General features: G+C 43.2%; 1 protein-coding gene across 1 annotated transcript in view; it reads right to left on the bottom strand.

Moving 5' to 3' along the window:
* The window catches only part of lcp2a (lymphocyte cytosolic protein 2a), a 156,121-nt gene extending 131,842 nt beyond the window's left edge, over positions 1 to 24,279 (bottom strand). The window contains exons 1-3 of the mRNA XM_078550495.1: positions 24,062 to 24,279; positions 18,646 to 18,708; positions 343 to 389 (exon numbers count right to left, since the gene is read on the bottom strand). Coding sequence (XP_078406621.1) covers positions 343 to 389; positions 18,646 to 18,708; positions 24,062 to 24,139 — 188 coding nt within the window. The 5' untranslated portion in view covers positions 24,140 to 24,279. The remainder of the gene's footprint in view (positions 1 to 342; positions 390 to 18,645; positions 18,709 to 24,061) is intronic.
* Positions 24,280 to 27,904: the final 3,625 nt, after the last annotated feature.

Here is a 27,904-nt window from a genome sequence, read left to right as displayed (position 1 = left end):
TGAATTTGATTGAGTTATACAATGTGCAAGCACTAAACCGAGCTGCTCCTGAATAAACAAGTGTGAATGGTGCCTCGGCTTGTACACAGTGACCCAATTTCAGACTTTGCTGGAAATACTCAGCAGGTCAGCCGGAATCTGTGGAGAGAAAAACAGTTAATGTTTCAGGTCGAGAGTTTCCAATTGTCATACCCAGGCTGGAATGTGTTACGTATGGGATAACACAGAGGTTTCAATGCATTCTGCTACAGTGTAGAGTCACACCCTGGCCTAATGTGACTGGCCTGTATGAAGCTCCTACATTGTACTTGTGACACAAAATTTATCTCTGGAACTACTTACGGCACCCGTAGTATGGGGAACCTTTGAATGTCATTTTCAGACATGTTCTGTAAAAAAAAGAAAACACTCACTTAGTTTAGAAGTATAAATTTTTAACTCGTGTCGATACACAATATTCAAACTAGTGCACAAATACAATGAACCAATCTAAAGCAGGTACATAAAGATATGAAATATCAATACAAACTAAGAAGTGTCAAGAAGTTATAGCTCTTTATTTTTGAAAAATGATTTTTTTAAAACCTTCAACTGACTGTAAATTCTGTAATTTGAAATGAGACAGAACAAACTTCTTTAAAAACATGAGGCCACCTTCCAAGGTGAAGGTGAGAAAAGCAAACAAGACCCCACCCTCCCCACCACCCACCCAAGGGAGTGTGAAGAGAGAGAGACAGGCATCAAAACTCAACATTAAGGAAGATATTTTTAATAATGCAAAGTATTGTATTTTAATCAACTGTAATCCTTTTAAGACAACAGGGGGCTGCTAGCCAGCCTGGATATACAACTGCTGTCCACCCAAGTGGGAACAGACACTCAACTTCCCCCATGAGTGTGAAAGACTACCATCTCCTGTTGGTTTCTACTATCTTGAAATGCATCAAAAGTTTCTGAGATGAAAACTTCTCCAACAATGACTACAGCAGACATAGTAATTGAATACCTCTGGAATATACAGCCAATAGAGCTTCAAGAACTGGTTGTTACAAACATACAAAATAGGAGCAGAAGTAGGCCGTTCAGCCCCTCAAGCCTGCTCCGCCATTCAATAAGATCATGGGCTGAATTGTCCCCCCGTCGGGGGGGAAGTTGATGGGTGGGTACGTACAGGCGCGCTTCCGATCGGAGGTGCGCCGCCATTTTACGCCCAGCGTGACGTCCGCACAGAAAAGCTATGTGCTCCCTGTGCGGGCGGGGGAGGGGGGGGAAATCCCAAAATCGAGAATGCGCTCTTTCACGCATGCGCACGAGAGTATGCATTCATCTCCCTGAGGCTAAGTGCTGCCTCAGGGAGATCAGCTGTAAATGTAAAAAAGATAAAAATAGAAAAATAAAATTTCCTTCACATGTCCCCTCATGTGACAATGTCACAGGAGTTGGGACATGTCCATAATTTTTACAAAATCTTTATTGAAATTTTTTAAAGACTACATGAAACCTCATTCCGCCCGTGGATGAGGTTTCATGTTTTTTCTAGTTCCCGCCGGGGCTCCTGGCCTGCCCGCCAACCTTAAGGTTGGACTGGCAGGTCCTTTAATTACTTAATTGACCCTGTCAATGACCTCAATTGGCAGACAGCTGATTTCGCTGAGCCCCTGCCTACCTGAAAATTTAAACCAGGCGCGGTGACGTCGGGAGCTCCTTCCGATGTCACCGCGCATCATTTTACGTGTCGGCGAGCGGGCCCCGCCCCCAACTCACTGACTTGTTAAATTCTGCCCCATGGCTCATCTGTTTGTGTTTCGAATTCCACATTCCCATCAACCCCTGATAACCTTTGATTCACTTGCTTAACAAGAATCTATCTACCTCCGCCTTAAAAATATTCAGTGACCCCCACCTCCACCTTCGGAGGCAGAGAGTTCCAAAGACGCACAATCCTCTGAGGGAAAAAATTCTCCTCATTGTTACCAATGCAGAGGTGAGAAGAGATCATCATCAGAGAGACTTTGGAAAAAGCTGAGAAACAGTCCGAAGAGATCTCTCTCCGGGAACAAATTTAGCATACCAATTCTACCGATGAACGCAGATCTCATAAGAATTGCAACAACTTCCACATCTGACTGCAAGCAAGGAACCAGCTAACTGAAATCCGGCACAATGTTTAACAATCTATACCTCACAGACAAGCAAAGGACATCTCGCCGTGTGTGTGTGTGTGTGTGTGTGTGCACGTGCTTGTGATGGACGTCATATCTTTAATTATTTTTTTTGGGTTTAGTGGCTAATAAACTTGCTCTTTCTCTGACTCAAGAAAACATTGTTTGATTGGCTCCTTATTGTTTACTGCATAGACAGTAAAATACATTTGGATTCAGAAAAGGCATCCACATGGAAGATAAGGTATAAAAAGACATTTGTTGTGACCAACCAAGAAGGCTGACTAGAGGGGAGCCAGTTCGCTCCTCGTCACCTGGTCTTAACAGAAGGGTTTTATAATTTTGCACTAGGCCTATTAAAACCTACTTAACAAGTAAAATGCAGGATTGTTCAGGCAACATAGGGAAAGGCTGAATGGAAAATAGCTGGTCCATTGAACCTGTCATGTTCAACAATATTGTAACTAAGCAACATGACCCCCTCCCCATTCCCCTCCAATACTCCCCTCCCACTGAGTGCAAAATCCACAATTCTCCCCAATACTCCCCACTCACTCACGCACCACAAAACACAACTCCCCACCTCCAACAAACCCATCACTTCACCCACCAGCTGTGTAATCCACAGGAATGGAGACTCAAGCCAAGTGGGGGCTATTGAATTTGTCTACAAGGTCCTGCGAGACACTGGGTGGAATCTTCCAATCCCACCAGCAGCAGGAAGCTTGGCGGGAGGGGAAAATTGATTTGGCATGAGGCCAAAAATCAGTTCCTGATGGTGGGATGAACTTTAGCAATTAAGTTTCCATAATTTCAAAGGCATGTTGAAGGCGGGTCAAGTTTCTCAATGAACAATGCCTGGAAGCCCTTTTGCATACATTAACACGTCAGCACGCCGCTCATTTAAAGGCCACCTCGCTGGAATTAAGTCCCCCTCCAAATTAAGTTCCCCACCAGCAAGAAATTAGAATGTTCACATTCATGACTGCACATAAGTGGCGTGCACCTGGCAAGGTAGATTTCTCCCATGATTATCAGTGAGTTGCCACTGCATTGTCCCCTTTGGGGAGTGTCTCGAAATGCCAGCCTATGCTTCAGACCCAAGTGGAGGCTGTGCAAGTTGTGTGGAGGATGACCAAGAGAAGGAGGAAGGGTTTGTGGGGAAGGGTGGGGCAGTGGCTAGGCAAAGGTGGAAGAGATAGTGCAGGCTGTTTAGATGCCCTTTAAATGTGGCACCCAGGTCTTTGACCCCATGAAGTAACGGCGGGGACGGCAACTTCCTGCCTGTCCCCACCATGAGGATTGGCGACCACCTTGTGGATCCATATGTATTACTGAAAAAAGATACACGTCTAAGCTTTTTGTCTTGCACTCATCAGGATGTTCGCAAGAAGACCAATACAGGGGGGAAAACAATAACTTATACTGTATGTGAAAATACTACTGATAGGTTGGCAAGTGGGGTTGGCATGGGGAATGCACCACTGATGGTGATTGACAGTTAACTGCCAAATGTTGTCTGAAATTTAAACCAGGTAGCTTGACCCCGAGGAATGAGGCAGCGAATGGCTGTCACCTATTTTGTTTAGCTGAAACAGGCGCAATGTCTGTACATGTTCTTTCTGTCTGCGAAGAATAGGGCTCTGTGTATGAATATATATAGCTTCCTGTACACGCAAATGCACCACGTTGCGAGCCCAACTGACAATCTTAAATTGGTTGTCAGCATAATTCTTAGCACACTGAGGGTTATTTAGCAAATGTTGTCCAATCGCAGAGTCACATATAATGTTGGACACTGTGTTTTGAGTTTTGCAGGCATGGGCTGGTTGGGTACTGTCTGTACCCTGCCCATTGCGAACAGCTGGGACATGCTATTTGATATGATCTGCCAGTCTTTGGGACGTACAACCTACCTAGCATCACACTGGCACTGAAATTCATATGCTACATTACTCACTTGTGTGATAGGCAGGATGTCTTTTTGGCTTGATGGCAGCATCCTGTTAGTGGCGAATACCACTTGTGTTGCTACTGCATAAATGCAGCGTGAAACACCTAGCTTCACCGGTTGCTCAAATTTTTGAGATACTTTGCCCTTCCAGGATAATCTGAGGTAGTGTGGGTACTTTTCAGGGCTGGAAGTGATGGCCTTAGGCCTGTTCATGAGTTTGTGTGATATATAGCCCGAAATGACCTGATCAAGGTAGCCATTATCCTGCAGGATACCTTTGATACACCGTTTTTCAGCATCAAGCTTGCATGGTGAGCAAATGGCTCAGGCCCTATTTACAAGGTTGCCAATAAGACCAATCTTATAGTGTGTGGAACTGTAAGAATCCCAACGCGTATATTGATCAGTGAAGGTAGGCTTGTGGTAGAGAACCCCCTGGTAGATTTCTCAACTAGTACGTCAAGAAAGGGGTGTTCATTTGACTGCTCCATTTCAAAGGTGAATTTGAGTGCAGGATGGAACCCATTAAGACACGTAAGGCAATTGTTACATGCAGCTGCGGATTTAAATATAGCGAATGTATCATCCACATGAGGGGTCAGAGGTTAGATGTTATTCCATCGAAGACACATTTCTCATGGAACCCAGCAAAGGTGTTTGAGAGAGCTGGGCCTAGAGGGGATCCCATGGCAACACCATCTATTTGGGCATAAATGGTGTCATTAAAACTGAACTCATCTGCGCGAGTTGCCGAGTTCATAAGTTCAATGAATACTGATTCACACAGTGGTGGCGGGTCTAGATCACTATGATATAGTGCTGCAGCACAAATATCTCTCACCATGCAAGCTTGATAGAGCACGTCAAAGTCATCCTGCAGGATAATGGCTACCCTGATCAGATCATTTTGCACTGTATATCATGCAAACTCTGTACTACCAAACAACTATTTGGATCCATATGTAATGAGCTGAACAGTGCAAGATCGCACATGGGCAGCCATCCCACCAACCCCCACCCAGCAGGAAACACTCCTAAGTCCACATCTCCGGAATTAGACTCCGGAACGGAAGATTCCAGATACTGAATCCGAATGCACTCTGAGGGATCCTTTCCCAACTTGTTCAGCCCTGTATGACCTTTTAACCCCTAATGGAACTAACAGAGAATTCACTATTGACACTGCAGTTCATGTCTGAACTTATTCAAAAGATCTGCTTTGTTTTAAACTGTAAAATATTGATGTTCATGTCTGATTTACCATATCACAACCCCTTCCTTTTGCCTCTTGTTAAATGTAAGTGGTTTAAAGCCTGCATTTAATAAACAGAAAGGAATTTGTTTTAAGCACATTAAATATTCAGATGGGAACAGCACACTGCTGGATAAGATATCCCTAGCTGATTCTTGAATGATTCCAGAGTTCATTCTTACACCAGAGAGGTCTCCTGCACAGGGGAAGGCCAGGCCATTTGGTCCATCAAGACTCAACTGGTTCTTTTCCTTACAGCTTTGTACCAATCTCAAACTAATCCCACTGCCTCACACTCTCCCCATAGCCCTGTACCAATCCCAAACTAATCCCACTTCCTCACTCTCTCCCCATAGCCCTGTATCAATTGTAAACTAATCCCACTGCCCTGCACTCTGCCCTAGGCCTATATTAATCCCAAACTAATCCCACTTCCTCACTCTCTCCCCATAGCCCTGTATCAATCTCAAACTAATCCCACTGCCCTGCACTCTCCCCTAGGCCTACATTAATCCCAAACTAATCCCACTGCCTCACTCTCTCCGCATAGCCCTGTATCAGTTCTGCAGAGAGAGCTTGAAGAGCGAGGGTTCAAATTAAAATGCGGAACCTCAAAGTGATTAATCTCTGGATTGTTACCTGAGCCACATTCCAATTGATAAAGAGATAAGTAGTTTAGAAGGTTAAATGCTGGCTGAAGGAGTGTGGGTGGTGGGGTTTCGCTTCATGGGCCACTGGCAGCAGTACAGGGGGAAGGGGGAGCTGTTTTGTTGGGATGTACTCCACTTAAACTGGGCTGGGACCAGTGCCCTGGTGAATCAAATATCTTCAGGCAGTAAACTATTTTTTAAACTAATAAAGGGAGGGGTGGGGAGGATTCAGGAAAGGGTAAATTCAAAAACAGCAAGGGAAATGTTAAGCTATAAAGCGAGCAATGTTTTGAGTAAAAATGCAGAGTGGGTCAGGAAGGGGCAGTGATAAGGCATAGTAATAGGGCATTAGTGACTAAAGTGACAACAGGGGAAATGGAGTAAGGTTGAAGCTAAAGGCACAAGAACTAAACATGTGAAGTATTCACCACAAATTAGATTAATTAAAAGCAAAGTTTAAAATATAATGGGCTTGATCCAATAGCTGTTACAGAGATGTGCCTGCAGAGTGACCAAGGTTGGCAGATAGATGTTAATAGTTATTTGGTAGTACAGAACTTCAGTATTGTTTAAAAAAGAGACATGTCTAAGCTTTTCATCTTGCACTCGTCAGGACACTCGTAAGTGTCTTGATGAGTGTAAGATGAAAAGCTTAGACATGTTTCTTTTTTCAGCAATATTCAAGGTAGATATTCTTGTGAAAGGCAAAATGGAAAAGGAGGGGGTAATCTTGAAAATAAAAGATAAATTGTGAGAATGAAGGAATCTTTGCTCAAAAAAATCATGATGTAGAGTCAGTTCAGATAGAGCTAAGAAACAAGAGGCAGAAAATATAAATGGGACTTGTTCATAAATCCCTAATAGTAGTAGGACAATGTAGGACAGAAAATAAGTTAGGAAATTAGAGGCGCATGTAACAAGGTTAATGCAGTAATCATGGGAAACTTTAATCTTCATATAGACTGGGCAAACCAATTTTTCACTAATAATTTGGAGGACAAGCTCATGGAATATATTCAAAAGAGTTTTCTAGATCAGTATGTCAAGGAACCAAGTGCCAACAGAGTGTTTTAGATTTAATATTGTGGAACAAGAAAGGTTAATTAATAACCTCTTATTAAGTAACCCGTGGGGAGGAGTGATTTTAATATGCATAATTTTTTAATGAGCTTGAGAATGATTTAATTAAATATAAAACTATGGTCTTAAATCTGAGCAAAGCAAACTCCGCAGGTAAGGGGGGTGAGTTGTCTGAGGAGGATTCGAAAACCATGTTAGGGGAATAGATAGAAGAGTCATATTGGACATGAAACATTAACTCTGTTTCTCTTTCCACAGATGCTGCCAGGCCTGCTGAGTTTTTTCAGTACTTTCTGTTTTTATTAAAAGATATGATGCTAGATAAACAATGGCAAACATTTAAAGAATTAATTCATAATACATAACAAATAGATATTCCCTTAGGAAATAAAAAATCAGCAAACTGTGGTAAAAAGAGAAATTAAACATAGTATTAGATGAAAGGAAGATGCCAAAAAGAATAGTAAACCTTAAGATTGGGAGAATTTTAGAGCTCAACAAAGGAGTACCAAAAATTGATGGAGAGAGAAAATGGATTGAGATTAAACTAACAGAAACAAGGTAGAATGTACAAAAATAATACCACTGTCCTGCTCTTAACCGATAGCCTATAACGATCCCAAACTAATTCCATAGCCCTACTCCCTCCTCAGAACCCTGTTATCAATCCCAAACTAATCCCACTGTCCCGCTCTCTTCCCATAGCCCTGTATTAATCCCAAACTAATCCCACTGTCCTGCTCTCTTCCCATAGTCACGTATCAATCCCAAACTAAATCCCCCTCTCCTACTCTCTCCCCATTGCCTTATAGCAATTCCAAACTAATCCCATTGCCCTGTGTCCTTCCCATTGATCTGTATCAATCCCAAACTAATCTCACTGCCCTAGTCTCTCTGTGTAGTTCTGTATCAATCTCAAACTAACCCCACTGCCCCATTCTCTCCCCATAGTCCTGTATCAACCTCAAACTAATCCAATGACCCACTCTCTCCCATAGCCCTGTATCAATCTCAAGGGAGGGGTTCCGCCTCAGTCTCAACCGGGTAGAGAACAATATCCTCCTGGCAGTTTTGTCGTGCTTTTGAGGAGGGTTTAAACCAGCAAAGCAGGGGTAGGAAGCTGAGAGAAGGGGGAAAAGCAGATCTAGGATTGGAAGGCAGAAAATTAGCAAAAGAGTTTGAAAGGCAGGGCAAACAATGGTTGGAAAACAGACAAAATGGGAGCCCGGTTGTGCTTCATGGTATATATCTCAACGCAAGGAGTAGAGTAAATAAGGCAGGTGAGCTGAGGGCACAGATTGGCATGAGGAAGCACAGATTGACATGATTACTTGCAGCTATTACTGAAACATAGTTTAGAAAGGGGCAGGAATGGCAGCTTAATGTTTCTGAATATAGTGTTTTCAGACAAGATAGAGAAAGGTGTTATTAATACCTAGTTCATGATTTATGTTAATATTTTAGAGGTAATTTTTGGTTCTGGGAAGAGTAAAGTTTGACTGTAGAAAATGGGATAAATGCACCTAAAGCAGCTTGAAGACTATTACACTTAAAAAGTTGGGGCCATGTTGACTGTCGGGGTTGACAGCTAGAAAGGTAAGATTATAAAACAGCAGGTTGGTTTACTTATCTGGAGAATTAGAGATGAACTGTCTATATTGCTTGCAGCCCAGAGAGCTGTTTTGTTTTGGGAGTTAAAGCTACAATTATTTCAAAGTATTCAGTGAGCCCTGGAAGGCTATGCCATCATGGAGATGGGCGGAGCTTAAGAAAGTTCTAGATTTGCAATTTATCTGTGTGTTTTCTGGGGGAGTGTGTTCTGCATCAGGGGAAAAGGCCATACTGAAAAAGGTGCTGCTGTTAGCAGGCTCCAGACAGCAGAAGTGTTGCTGTTAGCTGGCTCTGTCTAGATGGGGCTCAGGAGAAGTCCTGGGGAGCTGAGAAGGTGGTAGAAGGTCACTGGCTCCCTGCTAGAGAAGGTTAGAGGAAGGAGTCCTGGGGGCCATTTACAGCTTTTTGTAGCTGGGGAGATTGGAGTTTGGTGAAATCCAGGGGTAGTGCCAGCCCAGTGAAGCTAGCTGGCTATTAAAGAGCTGAAATTGTGCCAGTAAGTGAAGGCTGGAGTGCAGACTTGGAAATCCAGGGGAACAGAGTCTCAGGAAATGAGTCTGAAACCCTGGGAAGTGTGCAGTCGATGAGGCTGCCTTAGTTGGAATCATTTTAGAGGAAATTCAGAGGCTAGATCTTCGAAAGTGAGAAGTTTAGAGTCCCTCGTGAGGGAGACAGAGTTTCAATGAGACTGGTTGACTCACAGTGTTAACTGATGTCTAGATGGGCTGCTGAGAAATCCGTGGGATCTGTCTTGGCACATTTGCTATTTATTGTACAGTGTGGTGTGATCAACCAGTTTGCCTGTTAATTCACATATACCTCAGATTATTTCTGTATGTTAGATTATCAAATAGATATTGTAAATTGTTTTATCTTTCTGACCTTGTATAATAAAGTTTATTTTTGTTCAAAACCTATGGAATCTTGTGGCTTTATTCTCTTAGCAAGTGTCCTGAATCTCAAACTTTGTCTACTTTAAACAAAATGTTATTGGTCCCTCACTGGATTGTGCCAAAAACTTGGGGGTCTGGTACAGGGGGATAAAATAGGAGGTGGGCTGGCAATATTGAGAAAAGAAACAATTACAGCCATGAAAAGGGGTGATATGTTACAGCTATCATCAAATGAGGCTATATGGTTGAACTAGGGAACAAAAAAGGGGTATTCACACTGCTGAGAGTGTACTATAGACCCTCACAGAGGGAGATAGAAGAGCAAATTTTCAGGCAAATTTCTGACAAATGCAAAAACATTGAGGCAGTAATTATGGAGGATTTTAATTACCATAATATTAACTGGGATACAGTCAATGTAAAAGGTATAGAGGGCACAGAATTCCTAAATTGCATTCTCCATGACCAGTTTTAATCAGTATGAGACAAGCCCAACAGTGATGGCTGGGGGTGGGGGAGTTGCAATTCTGGATTTAGTTTTAGGGAATGAAGCTGGGCAATTGGAAGGAGTATTACTTGGAGGGCACTTTTGTGTTGGTGATCATAATTCAGTTAAATTTAGCATAATTACAGAAAAAAATAAAACAAATAAGAAATGTTTGACATTGGTTCTAAAAAGGCTTATTTTACCAGGCTGAAAAATTAGTGTAAGTGGAACGGGAACAGCCACTTGAGTGTAAATCGTTGTCAGAGTAATGAAGGCATTCAAGAAGGAGATTCAAGGGGTTCTGGGTAAATATGTTCCCAAGAAAAAGGCTGGGACGGCCAAATCTAGAGCCCCGAGGATGACAAGGTGCATAGAGGCAAAAAAGGTGAAGCTTATGTCAAGCACCGAGAGCATAATACTGCAGAAAGCCAGGATGAGTACACCAGGTGTTGGGGTGAAATTAAGAAGGAAATTAGGAAAGCAAAAAGAGGACATGGAAAAGTACTGCTGAGAAAATTCAAAGAAAACCCAAATATGTTTTATAAATATGTAAAGTGCAAAAGGATAACTAAAGAAAAAGTAGGGCCAATAGGGACCAAAAAGATAAGCTATATGTGTAGGCGGAGGATGTGGGTAAGGTTCTCAATGAGTATTTTGTGGTTGTCTTCACAAATGATGGGGCTGATGAACGATGTCATAGTTAAGGAGGAAGAGTGTGAAACATTGGGTGGGATAAACTTTGTAACAGAGGAAGTGTTGAAGGGTTTGGCATCCTTGTAAGTAGATAATCACCAGGCCTAACTGAAATAAACTCCAGGTTGTTAAAAAAAGCAAGGGAGGGATCATCATATTTTGATCCTCCCTGGCTACAGGAGTGATGTCAGAGGTTTGAGGAATCCTCAAAGTTGTACCAGGGAGGAAGGATAATCAGAGTAATTATAGGCCCGTTAGCTTAACTTCAGTTGAGGACAAATTACTCAAATCAATCCAGAGGGAGAGCATAAATCTTCATTTAGAAAGGCATAGATTAATCAAGGAGAGTCAGCATGGATTTGTTAAGGGAAGATCAAATCTGACAGGGCCCTCAACCGTGTCCGGCCCATCTCCTGCACATCTGCCCTCACACCTTCCTCTCCCTCCCAGAGACATTATAGGGTCCCCCTTGTCCTCGCTTATCACCCCACTAGCCTCTGCGTTCAAAGGGTCATCCTCTGCCATTTCCGCCAACTCTGGCATGATGCCACCACCAAACACATCTTCCTTTCACCCCCCCGGCGGCTTTCCGCAGGGATCGTTCCCTCCAGGACACCCTGGTCCATTCCTCCATCACCCCCTACACCTCAACCCCCTCCCACGGCACCTTCCCATGCAACCGCAGAAAGTGCAACACCTGCCCCTTTACTTCCTCCCTCCTCACCGTCCAAGGGCCCAAACATTCCTTTTAAGTGAAGCAGCACTTCACTTGCACTTCTCTCAATTTAGTCTACTACATTTGCTGCTCCCAATGCGGTCTCCTCTACATTGGAGAAACCAAACGCAGACTGGGTAACCGCTTTGTGGAACACCTTCGGTCTGTCCGCAAGCATGACCCAGACCTCCCTGTCGCTTGCCATTTCAACACACCACCCTGCTCTTATGCCCACATGTCCATCCTTGGCCTGCTGCAATGTTCCAGTGAAGCTCAACGCAAACTGGAGGAACAGCACCTCATTTTCTGACTAGGCACTTTACAGCCTTCCGGACTTAATATTGAGTTCAACAATTTCATATCATGAGCTCTCTCCTCCATCCCCACCCTCTTTCCGATCCCCCTTTTTCAAATAATTTATAATTTTTAAAAAAGTATATTTTTCTTTTCCCACTTATTTTTAAATTTATTTCGATCTATTGTTTTATCTCCACCTTTTAGTCCATTTTGATCCCTTCCCCCCACCCCACCCCTACTAGGGCCATCGGCCACTAGTTTGTCCTGCTTGCTTCCCTTAATGTTCCCATTAGCACATTCCTTAGATAATATCACCACTGTCAACACCCCTTTGTCCTTTTGTCTATGACATCTTTGGCAATCTCTTCTTTGCCTCCACCTATCACTGGCCCTCTATCCAGCTCTACCTGTCCCACCCCCCTCTACCAGCTTATATTTCACCTCATTTCTCTATTTCCTTAGTTCTGATGAAGAGTCATACGGATTCGAAATGTTAACTGTATTCCTCTCCGCAGATGCTGTCAGACCTGCTGAGTTTTTCCAGGTATTTTTGTTTTTGTCACATCTGACTAACTTGATTGAACCTTTTGAGGTGACAAGTAGGATTTACGAAAGCAGTGCAGTGGATTTGGTCTACATGAATTATAGAAAGGCTTTTGACAAGGTCCCACATGGCGGACTGATCAAAATATTAAAAGTTCTTGGAATCCCAAGAGCTGGGATTGATCCCAGGGAGAGTGACAAATTGGATTCAAAATTGACTCAGTGGCAGGAACCGAAGGGTAAGGGCTGACAGTGATTTTGTGTGGGAAGGCTGTTTTCAGTAGGGATTCTTCAGGGCTCAGTGCTTTATTCGCTCCATTAATGCTCTAGACTCGAATGTAGTGGACATGATAAAGAAGTTTGCGGATGATACAAATATTGGCCATGTGGTTGATGATGAAGAAGAAAGCATTAGACTGCAGGAAGAGAAAGATGATCTCGTAAGTTGGGCAGAAAAGTAGAGAATGGAATTCAATCTGGAGAAGTGTGAGGTAATGCATTTTGGGAGATGCAACAAGGAAAGAGAATTCACAATAAATGGGAGAATACTGAACAGTGTGGAGGAACAGAGGGGCTTTGGAGTCTGTACGTACAGATCCTTAAGATAGCAGGGCAGGTCGATAAGGTGGTTTTTAAGGCAAATGGCATGTTTTCCTTTTTTAGTCAAGACACAGAACATAAGAGCGAGGAGGTTATCTGGAATTGTATACAACACTAGTTAGACCACAGCTTAAATACTGCATACAGTTCTGGTCACCACATAGCAGGAAAGATTTGATAGTACTGGAGAGGCTGCAGTCAAGATTTACAAGGATGTTGCCAGGACTGGTAAACTTTAGCTATGAGAGAAGAGTGTATAGGCTGGGGTTGTGCTCCAGGGAACAGAGAAGTCTGAGGGGTGACTTATTTGAGGTGTATAAAATTCTGTGGTGGCCGGTGGGGCGGGGGGGGTGCATAGATGGAGCAAGCTTTTTTAAATTTATTCATTCATGAGATGTGGGCATTGCTGGCTAGGCCCTTGTTCAGAGGGCATTTTAAGAGTCATTCAATTGTTGTGAGTCTGGAGTCACATGTAGGCCACACCAGCTAAGGATGGCAGATTTCCTTCCCTAATGGACATTAGTGAACCATATGGGTTTTTACAATAATCGACAATGGTTTCATAGTCATCATCGGTCTTTTAATTTCAGATTTTATTGAATTCAATCCTGTTGGGATTTGAACCAGGGTCCCCAGAGCATTACCCTGGGTCTCTGGAATACCAATCCAGTGACAATACACCTCCCTAGGGAGAGGCTGTGGCATGGTGGTAACCCAGGTTCGAATCCCACCACAGCAGATGGTGAAATTTGAACTCAGTAAAAATCTGGAATTAGAAGTCTGATGATGGCCATAAAACCATTGTCGATTGTTGTAAAAGCCCATCTGGTTCACTAATGTCCTTCAGGGAAGGAAATCTGCCATCCTTACCTGGTCTGGCCTACATGTGACTTCAGACCCACAGCAATGTGGTTGACTCTTAAAATGCCCTCTGAACAAGGGCAGTTAGGGATGGGAAATAAATGCTGGCCTAGCCAGCGATGTCCACATCCCATGAACAAATATTTTTTTAAAAATGCCACCAGCAGATAGGGATGATCTGTTTATTTTAACAGAGGAGTCAAACTCCTGGGGGCATAGATTTCAAGTAATTGGCAGAAGAGGAAACATTCTTTTACCCAGAGAGTGTTGGGGCCTGGAACTCACAGCCTGAAAGAATGGTAGAGACAGAAACACTCAGCACATTTGAAAAATATTTCGATGTCCACTTGTAGAGTCATGACCTGTAGAGTTATGGACCCAGTGCAGAAATGTGGGGTTGGCCTCATCAGTTAGCACAAGCATGATGGGCCAAAAGGCCTCCTTCTCTATGCTGTAAATTTTCTACGTTTCTCTGATTCTCTGGTTCATGTCCAGGTCCATTTTGATATATTCCTTTACTCATAGTGGTGAACCTTGTAATCCTCTGTAACTTTTCTGGGATTGGCTGTTTCGTTATGTTTCACTGAACAGAAATGCACGACAACCTAACCCCACTGCCCTGCTCACTTGCCATTGCCCTCTATCAACTAACCCCAAACTAACCCCAAGGTGGGTATTAATTCTTTCAAAATTGAGCTGGTAAATTCCTGCTTAGGAGGGGGAATGATTAAATATTCCATTGAACAGCGTGGCTTCTGTCCCTCTGCCATTGCTGCCTTGATCTCTGAGTAAGGCAACAGTCCACATTTGCTGGTTGTAGAGAATGAATGATGTCTTCTTCCAAATAACATATATACACAAGCAGCATGTGCACATAATATTCTCATTTCCATTTACGAAAATTAACAGGTTTACAAATATAGCAATGTGGAAAGTATTCCGCCGAGCAGAACAAGTACTATCTACCCAATAGATAACACAAACAAATTCATAAAATCTTCTAAAAGAATTACAATTCATTTATATAACATCTTTCACCACCTCAAGTATTTCACAATCAATGAATCACTTTTGAAGGATGTATTTGCTATACTGGGCCTGCAGCAGGTGGTGAGGGAACCAACACAAGGGAGCAACTTACTTCACCTCATCCTCACCAATCTACCTGCTTTGGATGCATCTGTCCATAACAGTATTGGTCAGAGTGACCACAACACAGTTGTTGTGGAGACATTTTTGGAGCTGCACTCATCCAGACAAGTGGGGAGTATTCCATCACACTCCGGACTTGTGCCTTGTAGATGGTGGACAGGCTTTGGGGAGTCAGGAGGTGAGTTACTTGCTTCAGAATTCCCAGATTCTGACCTGTTCTTGTAGCCACAATATTTATATGACTGGTCCAGTTCAGTATCTGATCAATTATACCGTCCAGGATGTTGATAGCGGGTGATTTGGCAATGTAGTGTCATTGAATGTCAAGGGATGATGGTTAGATCCTCTCTTGCTGGAGATGATCATTGCCTGGTACTTGTGTGGCTTCACAACCCTGGTTCTACGAGGAGTGCAGGAGGGCATGCCAGGAGCAGCACCAGGCGTACCCAAATGTGAGGTGTCAACCTGGCTACAACACATAACTATTTGCATGCCAAACAGTAAAAGCAGCAAGCAATAGACAGAGTTAAGCGATCCCACAGGCAACGGATCAGATCTAAGCTCAGCAGTCCTGTCACATCCACATCCAGTCGTGAATGGTGGAGGACTATTAAACAACTAATTGGAGGAGGAGGCTCCACAAATATTGCCATTCTTAATGATGGGGGAGCCCAGCACATCAGTGTAAAAGACAGGGCTGAAGCATTTGCAACCATCTTCAGCCAGAAGTGTCGAGTGGATGATCCATCTCAGCCTCATCTGGAGGCCCCCAGCATCACAAATGCTAGTCCTCAGCCAATTTGATTCACTCCATGTGAATCAAGAAACAGCTGAAGGATACTGCAAAGGCTATGGACGCCGACACCATTTCAGCAACAGTACTGAAGACTTTTGTTCCAGAACTTGCCACCCACCCGCCCCCCACCCCCAGCCCCCAGCCAAGCTGTTCCAGTACAGCTACAGCACTGGCATCTACCCAGCTATGTGGAAAATTGCCCAGATATGTCCTGCACACAAAAAGCAGGACAAATCCAACCCAGCCAATTACCACCCCATCAGTCTACTCTCGATCATCAGTAAAGTGATGGAAGGGGTTGTCGACAGTGCTATCAAGCAGTGCTTAGACAATAGTCACCTGCTCAATGATGGCTTCCGCCAGGGCCACTCAGCTCCTGACCTCATTACAGCCTTGGTCCAAACACAGGAACTCCCGAGGTGAGGTGATAGTGACTGTCCTTGACATCAAGGCAGCATTGTTCTAAGTGTATCATCAAGGATCACTAGCAAAACTGAAGTCAATAGGAATCGGGGAAAACTTTCCACAATTGAGGTTGAGATTGTTGGAGGTCAATTATCTCAATTCTGGGACATCACTACAGGAGTTCCACAGGGTAGTGTCCAAGGCCCAAACATCTTCAACTGCTTCATCAATGACCTTCCTTCCATCGTAAGGCTGATGATTGCACAATGTTCAGCACCATCTGCAACCCCTCAGATACTAAATTAGTCCACACCCTCATGCAACAAGACTTGAACAACATACAGGTCTGAGCTGATATGTAGCAAATAACATTCATGCTACGCAAGTGCCAGGCAATGACCATCTCCAACAAGAGAGGATCTAACCATCATCCCTTGACATTCAATGACACTACATTGCTGAATTCCCCACTATCAACATCCTGGGTGGTATCATTGATCAGACACTGAACTGGGCTAGCCATATAAATAATGTGGCTACAAGAGCAGGTCAGAAGCTGGGAATTCTGAAGCAAGAAACCCACCTGCTGAAGCCCCAAAGCCTGTCCATCATCTACAAGGCACAAGTTAGGGGTGTGATGGAATACTCTCCACTTGTCTGGGTGAGTGCAGCACCAACGACATTCAAAAAGCTCAACACCATCCAGGGCAAAGCAGCCCACTCGATTTGTACCCTTTCCACAAACATTCACTTCCTCCAGCACCGACGACAGTGGCAGCAGTGTGTACCATCCACAGGATGCACTGCAGCAACTTACCAAGGCTCCTTAGACAGTACCTTCCAAACCTGCAACTTCTACCACCTCAAAGAACAAGGGCAGCAGACACAAGTTCCCCTCCAAGCCACACGCCATCCTGACTTGGAAATATATCACCATTCCTTCACTGTCACTGGGTCAAAATCCGGGAACTCCCTTCCTAATAGCGCTGTGGGTGTACCTACACCACATGGACCGCAACAGTTTATAAAGGTGGTTCACCACCACCTTCTCAAGTGCAATTAGGGATAGGCAATAGATGCTGACCTAGCCAGTGATGCCCATACCTCACAGAAGAGTGAAACAAGATGTAGGGTAATGTGCCTGTAGATTTTTCTTGAGTAAATGTAACGTGGGAATGAAGGCAGGAAAACCAATCAATTTTGTGAATCAGAGGCGAGAGTGCTACCACTGTTCTCTGGTTGATGCATCTAGAGAAGTTCAGTACAAAGGTTACCAAGCAAACATAGGATCAGGAAAAGACCATTCAACCCTTCCAACCTGTGCTTGAACTCCATTTATGTCTTAGTACCATATCCCATGACACCCTAACCTCACACAAATCTAACCATCTCAGTCTTAAACATTTCAATCAGTTTCACTTCGCATTAAATATATATATATATATCTGCAGTTTCAACATGAAATACTGGAATTAAAAAAAAATTGTATGCAAAATTGTGGTGCAGGAAGTAATGTTTGTAATTGGAAGTACATGCCATATACAATGCTTGAGATGAGGAATTAGATTTTGCTGTGTAATACATTCTGACTGCATTACTTTCCAGTGTCAGCATTCTACCATAATATTCATATTTTTTCTCACCAGTGATACGGAAGGAAAAGTTTAGCTTTCTTTTTTCTGGTATGTTTTTACTGGACTTTGATCTGTTGTGGCTGAATGCTACATATAGCATGTGAGAAAATGAGGTGCAAGGATGAAAGGCCAGCGTCTATCCCATCTCCTTCAGACTTACAATCAAAACTTTGCTCTTGCATCTCAAGAAGCCTGACAGGAAGTCTGCACTTCTGACATATCTCGGGTTGTTTTCTGAAGGGAAAATCTTTCCAACCCTAACCTGGATCTTAGTGCGCATTGAGGGATGTTCACTCGGCCTAAACGCAATGCGGTTGTAGTGTTTTCTGTTTCTTCAGCTTTGGGTACCAACAGTAAACAGGTGATGGCCATTCCCTGGGGTCTTTGTAGAGGGATTCCATCCAGGACAGCCCAGAGGCAGAAAATGCAGACTGGTTGGCCGGGGAAGGCGGTAATGGCACAAGCCCTTTCCCTAGACATACCCAGATACACTGGCCCCTCTGTAATTTTAATAATCCCTGATTTTTTTTTTCAAAGCTTTAGTCTGCAATCCTGCCCTCTCACAACCAGTCACACCAAAGACAAATGGAAGACTTACTCCTGTGGATATACAGCGTATCTGAGTTCTGACCTAATTGCTAGCTCATTTCCTTCCCTTCCCTGCGGCTGATCCTCTGACACAGTTCAGCACAGATCAGAAACTGAAGCTGGAACTGTCTGCTTTGCAAAGACTCGGTAGCACACACAGTAATGCCTTCACCCACTTAGTCATTGGGCAGCTCAAGACAAGAGGCTTAGCAACAGATAAAGTACATATTGTGAGACATCAGAAGAGATCCAAAAACAAACCAAGCACTTACCAGAAATCTCTGCCCACTAATACTGTTCTTTTTAACAACTTTTTCACAGTCTTTCCAGTCCAGCTGTTGAACACAAACATAATGATAAAGTTAACTTTCATGTATTTGAAAATAATGTGACACTCAAGAATTCCATTCAGCTGCTGCCAGCTGTATCTCAGGCAGTAGCACTCTCGCCTCGGAGTCAGAAAGTTTGAGGTTTCAAATCCCATTCCTGAGACTTGAGTGCATAATTTAAGCTGCTACCCCAGTGCAGTAGAAAGGGAGTGCTGCCCTGTTAGAGGTGCTGTCTCAGGTGGATGTAAAAGCTTCCATGGCACTTTTTTGAAGAAGAGCAGAGGAATTCTCCAGAAGTTATTTTTATCTCTCAAAAGAAACATCAACAAAACAGATATGATATGATTCTTGTCATATTGCTGATTGTGGGATCTTGCTGGACATAAATTGTACATCACAAGTTGTGAGTCTACTTTAAAAATAATTTATTAGTTGTTAATTAGGCATCCTGAGGTTGTGAAAGGTGCTTATATAAATGCAAATCTTTCTTTCTTTCAATTACATCATCAGATTTTTAGCTTAAATGAGTGGGGTGATTTTAAAGGGAAACTGTAAATTGTTGACAAAACAATAAGGACTTCTGCTCTTCTGAATGGATTCTCTTCCAGTCCCCTGCAGGGCAGAAGTTTATTTCTGCTGTACAGATTCCCACTATTAAGATGGAGCTTATCAATGCAATCCAGGAAACTCCATCTGTGCTAGGACATAGCAAAGGCAAGCAAGAAGCCCTAATGACATAGAAGAGCCTGGGTGATGCGGTGACAGGTCCCATTGAAGGCGAGGCCTAGAACAAAGACTCCAGTAAGGAGTCACCTGAAGAAGGAGGAGGTTGCTACATGGTTCTGTTCCTCCATTAGGAGAACCTTGGGCCTACCTCCCACGTGGCAGGCCTGGGGAAGTGGTTGCAAGCAGACCCGAGGGTAAACCTCCAGAGAACCAGGCACCTTGTCTCCCTTCATCCAATTTATATTCAGCAGGTGGGGAAGGAGATAGACAAGGGGGTTCAAGGCAGGGGGTGAGGGGTGGAAATCCTGGTGATGCGGCAGTAGGCCTTATCAGCTGATCTTTTCACCATTCTCCACTGTGATCCCACCCAAAATTGGGTGGGAATGAGGAGAAGGATATTCCCAGAGGAGCAGAGTTGTGTGATGATGCAGCAGAGTACAGTCATTGCAATCATAATTTGAGATACTTGGCCCTTTTGTAATGCATTGACTATCCGTGCGGTGAAAATGGAATGATTATATTGTGCATGTTTATCAACAGAAGGAGCTCTACAGTTATTATAATATTGTAACTGCTTGCTTTGTTGGTGGATGGAATGTAGTGCAGAGTCACCAGAATGACACTGGGCCTTATAGGATTAAATTATGAGACCACGTTGTATAAAGGTTTGGAACCCCTTGACTTTAAAAGATTGAGAGCTGAGTCCATTGAAATATTTAAAATGAGAAAGCGATTCAATAGAGAAACTATACAAAGATTAATTCTGGGTGGGGCATCAAAAAAAAGGGGTTATAACATTAAAATTCAAACCAAGTCAATTAGGAGCGAAATCAGGAAGCATTTTTCACACAAAGGGGTTAGTGGAAATTTTTCACATTTCAAAAGCTTCAAATTCAATATTAAATGACAATTGGAACAAGAGCAGGATAGATAGGTTTCTGCTGGATAAAGTTAACAAGGAATGTGAAGCAAAGCTGGGAATATGAAGTGGAGTACAGATGAACCATGACCTAACTGAATGGCAGAGCAGATTTGAGGGGCTGAATGTCTTCCTTATGTTTCTGTGTTACGCTCCTATGTCACTATCTTACCACAGCATTCTGCTGTCTGCTAATGTTAAGTACAACAACAACGTGCATTCATATAACACCTAGAAAAGGTCTCAAGATAGTTCATGGAAGTGTCAGACAAAAATGGACCCCAGATCAAAGCAGGGTGATTAAACGGCATGACACTTTAAGGAGGGAGAGGGGTGGTGAGACAGGACAGTGTAAGAAAGAATTTCCCGAGTGCAGGCCCTCGCATGCTGAAGGCACAGCTGCCAGTTATGGGGTGAAGGGAGTGGGAGCTGGACAAGGGGCCAGAGTCAAAGAAGTGAAGAGTTTGGGATGGATTGAATTTGTGGAGGATGTTGCAGAGATAGAGAGGGGGAAGGCCATGATGGGTCTTAAACATGAGAACAAGAATTTTAAATCGTTGGGGCATTGGGAACCACTTAGGACAGATGTGTTAAGTGAGCAGTCTTGGTGTGGGATAACTTAGGCACAGCAGAGTTTTGGAATTATCAGGAGTAGATGGAGGGGAAAAGATGAGAAGCTGCCAGGAAAGCCTTGGAATAGTTGAGTCTGGAGATTACAAAGGCATGTCTGAGAGTTTCAGAGCCAGGTGGACTGTGTCAGGGTCAGAGGTGGTCAATATTAATAAGAAAGTAGGTAATATTTGTGATGGAGGGTAAATGTGGTTGGAAGCTCAGCTCATCTCGGGGTGCAATAAGGCACCAAGGATACAAGCAGACTGGTTCAGCAGGTGGAGGATGGAATCAGTGAGGGGGGAGGGGGAATAGAAGGCAATGGCTTTGGTCATCCCAATATTTAACTGGAGGAAATTGCAGCTCACCCAGGGAGCCTGACAACACAAAGGCAGTGGAGAAGTTGAAGGTGATGGTACAGTGGTAGAGCTGTGTGTTGTGTGAATGTTGAACTGTCTCTGTATGATATTGGGTCTGATTTTGTCTCTGTGTAAGTGAATGGGTTTTGAGTGAGTTAAAATTGGGCCCAAAAGCCTTTGGATGAGATCACCAAGTGGCAGATGATGAAAAAGGGAACAGAATCCACGATAGATCCTTGGGGAACTCCAGAGGTAATGGTGCAGGGGCAGGAAGAAGAAAAGTCATCTCTGAAGATACTTTGTCTACGATTGGACAGGAAAGAGCTGAACAAGTGAGGGTAATCTCTCTTTGGAGGGAAAGTATTGAGGGTGCTGTGGTTCACCATAGCCAATGGCTGTGTCCAGGGGTACAAAGAGGGACAGTTTACCACATCAGTCATAGTCAGAGAGGATGTGATTTGTGACTTTGAGAGTGGGAGGAGGATGGTGAGGAATACAAGGAGCTGGCTTTGCTTGTGACCAAGGAGGTGATGTGAGGTGCCAATGCTGAGATGTTGGCCGTAAATATAGGTCAGAGAGTTTATATTGAAGGGAAAGGTTAAGGGTGATAGAAGGGCAGAAAAATCAGAGATGAGAAGAGAAGGGGAGTTGAGATGGAAGTTGAAATCACCAAGGATGAAGAGTCAGTGCAGAGACTGAGGGAGAGAACTGAAGAAATAGATTAATGACTGTAGTGGAAGAAACATCAGGCAGATAGCTCAACCTGAACATATTAGATGGGATAATTATCCAGAGAGTTTGGTCCTTTGAACTAAGGTTCATGCTGTTCACATGAAAAGACTTTTAGTCTATTCTTTTCTGACTCAGACCATGGTATTTATCAGAGAGTGTTTATTAGAGGATTAGAGAGCTTCCAGGTTAGAGGGAACAGGAGAAGACATCGGTGAAGGAGGTAACAACCTCTTGGTACCTCCCAAGACTAAGAAGCCTGATCAGCCCCAAGGGTTTGAGTTCCACTCCACAGACAAACATGGTATAAAAGTTTTTCTGATAAACTGTTCCCTAATAAAGCCAGTTTTACAATAAGCTCACTTCGCTATGATGTATTGCCAATCCTCAGGTCAATTCAAAGATATTCACTTTAAAATCCTGCAAGAACCATCCCTCAAAATGTACCAGGCCTACCATCGACACTATCAGAAACCAGCTAGCATACTCAACTCATCAAGTATCCGATTGTTAAAATCTCCCCACGTGAAATCATTTAAGAATAGGTAGGTGGTTGAAGGAAAATGGATGAGGGGGTATGGGGACAGGGTGGGCACAATGCAGCCACTAATCATGTGGTGAATGAACAGCAACACAGGCTGGGGTGAATGGCTTGCCTCTCTTTCTAATTAATTCACTAAGTGCTATTTCTGTGCTGCTGCTATAAAATTAATAAATTCACTTAGAACAGTCACATGGAACTGTCAGAGACATCTTATTCATTAAATGCAAATCAGGCATGAGATTGTATGAATATTTAAAAACAAAATGCCACAACTTAAAGCCACATGTTTCATATTCAACCAAAAGGAATACGACTCCATGCTGTAATACTTCTTTCTCTTTGGCAGCAAGACAAGTCTTAAAGCAATTTTAAACTCTTTTCTCATGAAATAATCCCCCTTTTGCATTAGTTTTAATAATCCATTTCACAATGAATCACTGTGTGAGATTATTGGAAAACTAGCTGCTGATTTCAGCATTTTTACTGCAAAATCTTTTAGTCGACACAATGGTTTGACAGAGATGATGATGTATCCATATTTTCATTATGGTTAATACGTTAGCGAACAAAAAAAAAATGAGACTGTCTTTAGTAAACATGATATTCTATCTTTTTTTATCATGTATGCAGGATCATGCAACAACAACAATTTGCTTTTATATAACTCTTTTAACTTAGTAAAATGTCTCAAAGAGGGAGCGTTATCAAACAAATTTTGACACTGACATATGAGAACAAGTGACCCAAGGTTCGGTCTAATAGGTAGATTTTAAGCAGTGATTTAAAGGAGGAAGGCATGGTAGAGAGGTGGAGATGTGTTGAGATGGAATTCCAGAGCTCAGGGTCTAGACGGCTGAAGGCATGACCATCACTGGAAAAGAGATGAAAATTGGAGAAGATCGAGAGGGTGGAATTGAAGGAACGCTGATATGTCAAAGGTATGCGGGCTGGAACAATTAATAGAGATAGGAAAAGGCCAGAACATGGAGGAATTTGAAAACAAGGATGAGAATTTTAAAATCAAGATGCTGCTGGACTGGGGGCTAATTTAGGTCATTGAGCACAGGGGTGATAGGTGACCGGAACTTAGTGTGAGTTAGAATGTGCAAAAGAGTTTTGGGTAAGCTCAAGTTTACAGAGGCTGGAAGATGGGGGGCCAACCAGGAGATCATTGGAATATCCAAGTCTGGAAGTAACAGAGGCATGGACAAAATTGACAGTTACATTAATATGTGAAAGTTTTAAACAAAGAACCTTTTAGGCTTTAAGGGAAGTATAGCTGGTGGTGAAAAGATTATGTTATCACGTTATAATGTTTTAAACTAAACTTTGAAACAATCGTTACCAGCACATTGAGTTGCTTTTAGTTTGACTTTGCTTGTCAGCCAGATAATCAGCCTGTACAGCTGAAATTACATTGTTACATGGATATTTGGGGAGTACGAGGAAGAACAAACAAAACAGTCTACCCACCATTCTGAAATAGTCAGCCAAATGATTCGGGGACCACTGAAGTACATCATTGCGATTTGGAAGGTTTCTGAAAGCCATCTCTTTATTCCCAAGTATCCGGTTATTTTTCACTTGATTTCATATTATCACAGACAGCTGAAAAGAATAACTGGTCTTTTCTCTTCCTGTCACACACCACAACCTCCAGAGTACCTAGAAAGGAAGTGCGTAGGGTGCTGATCGATGAATAAAATGAATAAGGTACTTCATACGGTAAACGTTTGGTTTGCCCTTTAAAATAATAAAATGTAGGCTGAAAAGTAAATGCTAATAATAAACCTTGAAGTGAAACTGTACCCTAACCTCCTTCTAGATTTTATTTTGAGAAAATCTGCACAGAAATGGACTTGACTAATTTCCTTTGTTACTTCCCCTCCTTATTCTACAGAAATGCAGCAGATCTGTCCTTCTTCCATGATAATGTCTAATGTCAATGCAAGAGAGGCCCTTGCTTAAGTAAGCTGAATAATTTATTATTGCTACATAAAGCTCTGGGCATAACAAACTTAACTAAACTAAATGTGGGAGGTGTATAATCTGCCCATAGTACAGAAAGAACAACTCTACCAGTCATTACTTGCTTTTTAAAAAATATATATGATTAAGATTGAATCTCACGCCACCACACACTGTAAAATGGGTGGTTTGGAATTAACTTCAACCTGGAATTTAATATCAGATTATGTCGCTGATCGAGAAGCAATTTGCACGATGATTCAGAGAACGAAAGATAAAATCCCACAATGGCAGTTTGAGAAACTGAATTCAGTTTCGAAATTCTGGAAATAAAACTGCTGGCATCATTAAAAGTGACAGCAAAGCTGGAAATTATCATATAAACCCAACTAGTTTATGAATGTCCTTTCAGGAAGAAAATTGGGTGTACTTACATGGTTTGGCCTAAAAGTAACTCCGGTTTCACATCTAATTCTTCCAATTGTATAAAACCACTTGGTTCAAGAAGGCAGCGCACCAGCAACTTTTTGGGGCAATTAGTACCAACCTTGACAGTGACCCCAATGCCCGAGAATGAATTTTAGAAAATAAAGGGACACAGTGGGTTTATAACAGGAATAAATTACAGGTTGGGTTATATTTGAAGATCTCTAATGGTTTCTATATCAGGTGTCTTAGTCATTCATTATTGGCTTTCCACATGGGGATTTAAGTAGCTTTCCAATAAAGCAGGGTAAAAGGATACAGGTTGATAATTCAGTGCCCATTTTTAAGTCGTAAATTCTGTGCTCATAATATTTTTAAAAACTTGTGCAGACATGCACTCCCGTCAACCTTTGCATAACTTGAAAAAACTATGGGCAATAGTACTGAAGACTTGTGCTCCAGAACTTGCCGCATCCCTAGCCAAGGTGTTCCAGTGCAGCTACAGCACTGGCATCTCCATGGCAATGTGGAAAATTGCCCAGGTATGTCCTGTCCACAAAAGGCAGCACAAATCCAACCCGGCCAATTTCCACCCCATCAGTCTGTTCTCGATCATCAATGAAGTGATCGAAGGGGTCATCAACAGTGCTATAAGCGGAACTTGTTTAGCAATAGCCTGCTCAGTGATGCTCAGTTTGGGTTCTGCCAGGGTCACTCAGCTCCTGACCTCATTGCAGCCTTGTTCCAAACGTGGACAGTAGAGCTGAACTCCAGAGGTGAGGTGAAAGTGACCGCCCTTGACATCAAGGCAGCATTTGACCGAATGTGGCATCAAGGAGCCCTAGCAAAACTGGAGACGAGGGGAATAGGGGGAAAACTCTCCCCTGGTTGGAGTCATACCTAGCACAAAGGGAGATGGTTGTGGTTGTTGGAGGTCAATCATCCCAGGCTTCATTGCAGGAATTCCTCAGGGTAGTGCCTTAGGCCCAGCCATCTTCAGCTGTTTCATCAATGACCTCCTTCCATCATAAGGTCAGAAGTGGGGATATTCACTGATGATTGCACAATGTTCAGCACCAATCGGGCCTCCTCAGATACTGAAGCTGTCTGTGTCTATACACGGCAAGGCCTGGATAATATCCAGGCTTGGCCTGATAAGTGGCAAGTAACATTCGCGCCACACAAGTGTCAGGCAATGACCATTACCAACAAGAGAGAATCTAACCATCACCCCATGACATTCAATGGCATTACCATTGCTGAATCCCTCACTATCAACACACTGGGGGTTACCATTGACTAGGAACTGAGCTGGACTAGCCAAATAAATACTGTGGCTACAACAGGTCAGAGGCTGGGAATTCTGAGACAAGTAACTCCCCAAAGCCTGTTCACCATCTACAAGGCACAAGTTAGGAGTGTGATGGGATGCTCTCCACTTGCCTGGATGAGTGTGGCTTCAACTACAATCATTAAGTTTGATGCCATCCAGGACAAAACAGCCTGCTTGATTGGCACCCCATCGATCAACTTAAACATTCACTCCCTCCACCATCGATGCACAGTGGCAGCAATAATAACTTCATGGTCTGAAGTTGTTGAATTCAATGTTAAGCCTGGAAGGCTGTAAAATGCCTATTCAGCTATTCGGAAGATGAAGTGCTGTTCCTTCAGTTTGCGTTGGGCTTCACTAGAGCATTGCAGCAGGCCAAGGACAGACATGTGGGCATGACAGCAGGATGGTGTGTTGAAATGGTAAGTGACAGGAATGTCTGGGTCATCCTTACGGTCTGAGCAAAGGCGTTCTGCAAGATGATCACCTCAAGGAGTCTGCATTTAGACTCCCAAATGTACAGGAGATCGCATTGGGAGCAGCAAATACACTAGACCAAATTGAAGAAGGTGCGAGTGAAGTGCTGCTTCACCTGAAAGGAGTGTTACAGGCCTTGGGCAATGAGGAGGGAGGAGGTAAAGGGGTAGGCATTGCACCTTCTGCGATTGTGTGGGAAGGTGCTGTGGAAGGGGATGAAGAGTTAGGAGTGATGGAGGAGTGGACAAGGGTGTCAAAGAGGAAACGGTCCCTACGGAATGCTGATGGGGGAGTGGTGAGGGGAAGATGTGTTTGGTGGTGGTATTATGCTGGAGAACAACTTCAGACCATGAACTCTCTCCACCATTTTGACCCTTTTTTCATCTTTTTTCCCCAACACCCCCTCCCCCTCCCATCAGAGGGCCATCTGTAACTTGTTCATATGTTTTGCTTTCACAGAGCACTGACCCTTGTTCTGTTATTAACACATTCTGCTATCTTACCTTGATGCCACTATCAGCACTTTCTTTAGTCTTTAACACTGCCATTAACACTTCCTTTGTCTTGTGTCCATGACATCTCTGTCAATCTCACCTATCTCTGACCTTCTATTTTGCTCAACCTTTCACCCCCTCTTAAACAGTATAAAATTCATCACATTTCTACTTTTCTTTAGCTCTGGAGAAGAGTCACATGGACTCAAAATGATAAGTCTATTTCTTTCTCCACAGATGCTGCCAGATCTGCTGAGTTTTCCTGGCATTTTCTGTTTTCCTTTCAGTCTCCAGCATCCACAGTACTTTGGTTGTACTCCTTCAACAGCCCTTTCCAAACCCACAACCACTACCACCTAGAAGAACATCACAACTTGCAAGTTCCTCTCCAAGCCCACACCATCCTAGCTTGGGAATATATCAAATATATCACCGTTCCTCCACTGTCGCTGGGTCAAAATCTTGGGACTCCCTCCCTAACAGCACTGTGGGTGTACCTACACCACATGGACTGCAGCGATTCAAGAAGGTAGCTCACCGCCACCTTCTCAAGGGCAATTAGGGATGGGCAATAAATACCAGAGATACACATATCCCATGAAAGACAGGGCTGAGCTT

The sequence above is a fragment of the Cetorhinus maximus genome, chromosome 10 (genome assembly GCF_964194155.1).
Source record: "Cetorhinus maximus chromosome 10, sCetMax3.hap1.1, whole genome shotgun sequence".
Lineage (NCBI taxonomy): Eukaryota > Metazoa > Chordata > Chondrichthyes > Lamniformes > Cetorhinidae > Cetorhinus > Cetorhinus maximus.
The sequence above is the reverse complement of the archived record's forward strand: the minus strand, read 5'-3'. Positions and strand labels throughout refer to the sequence as shown.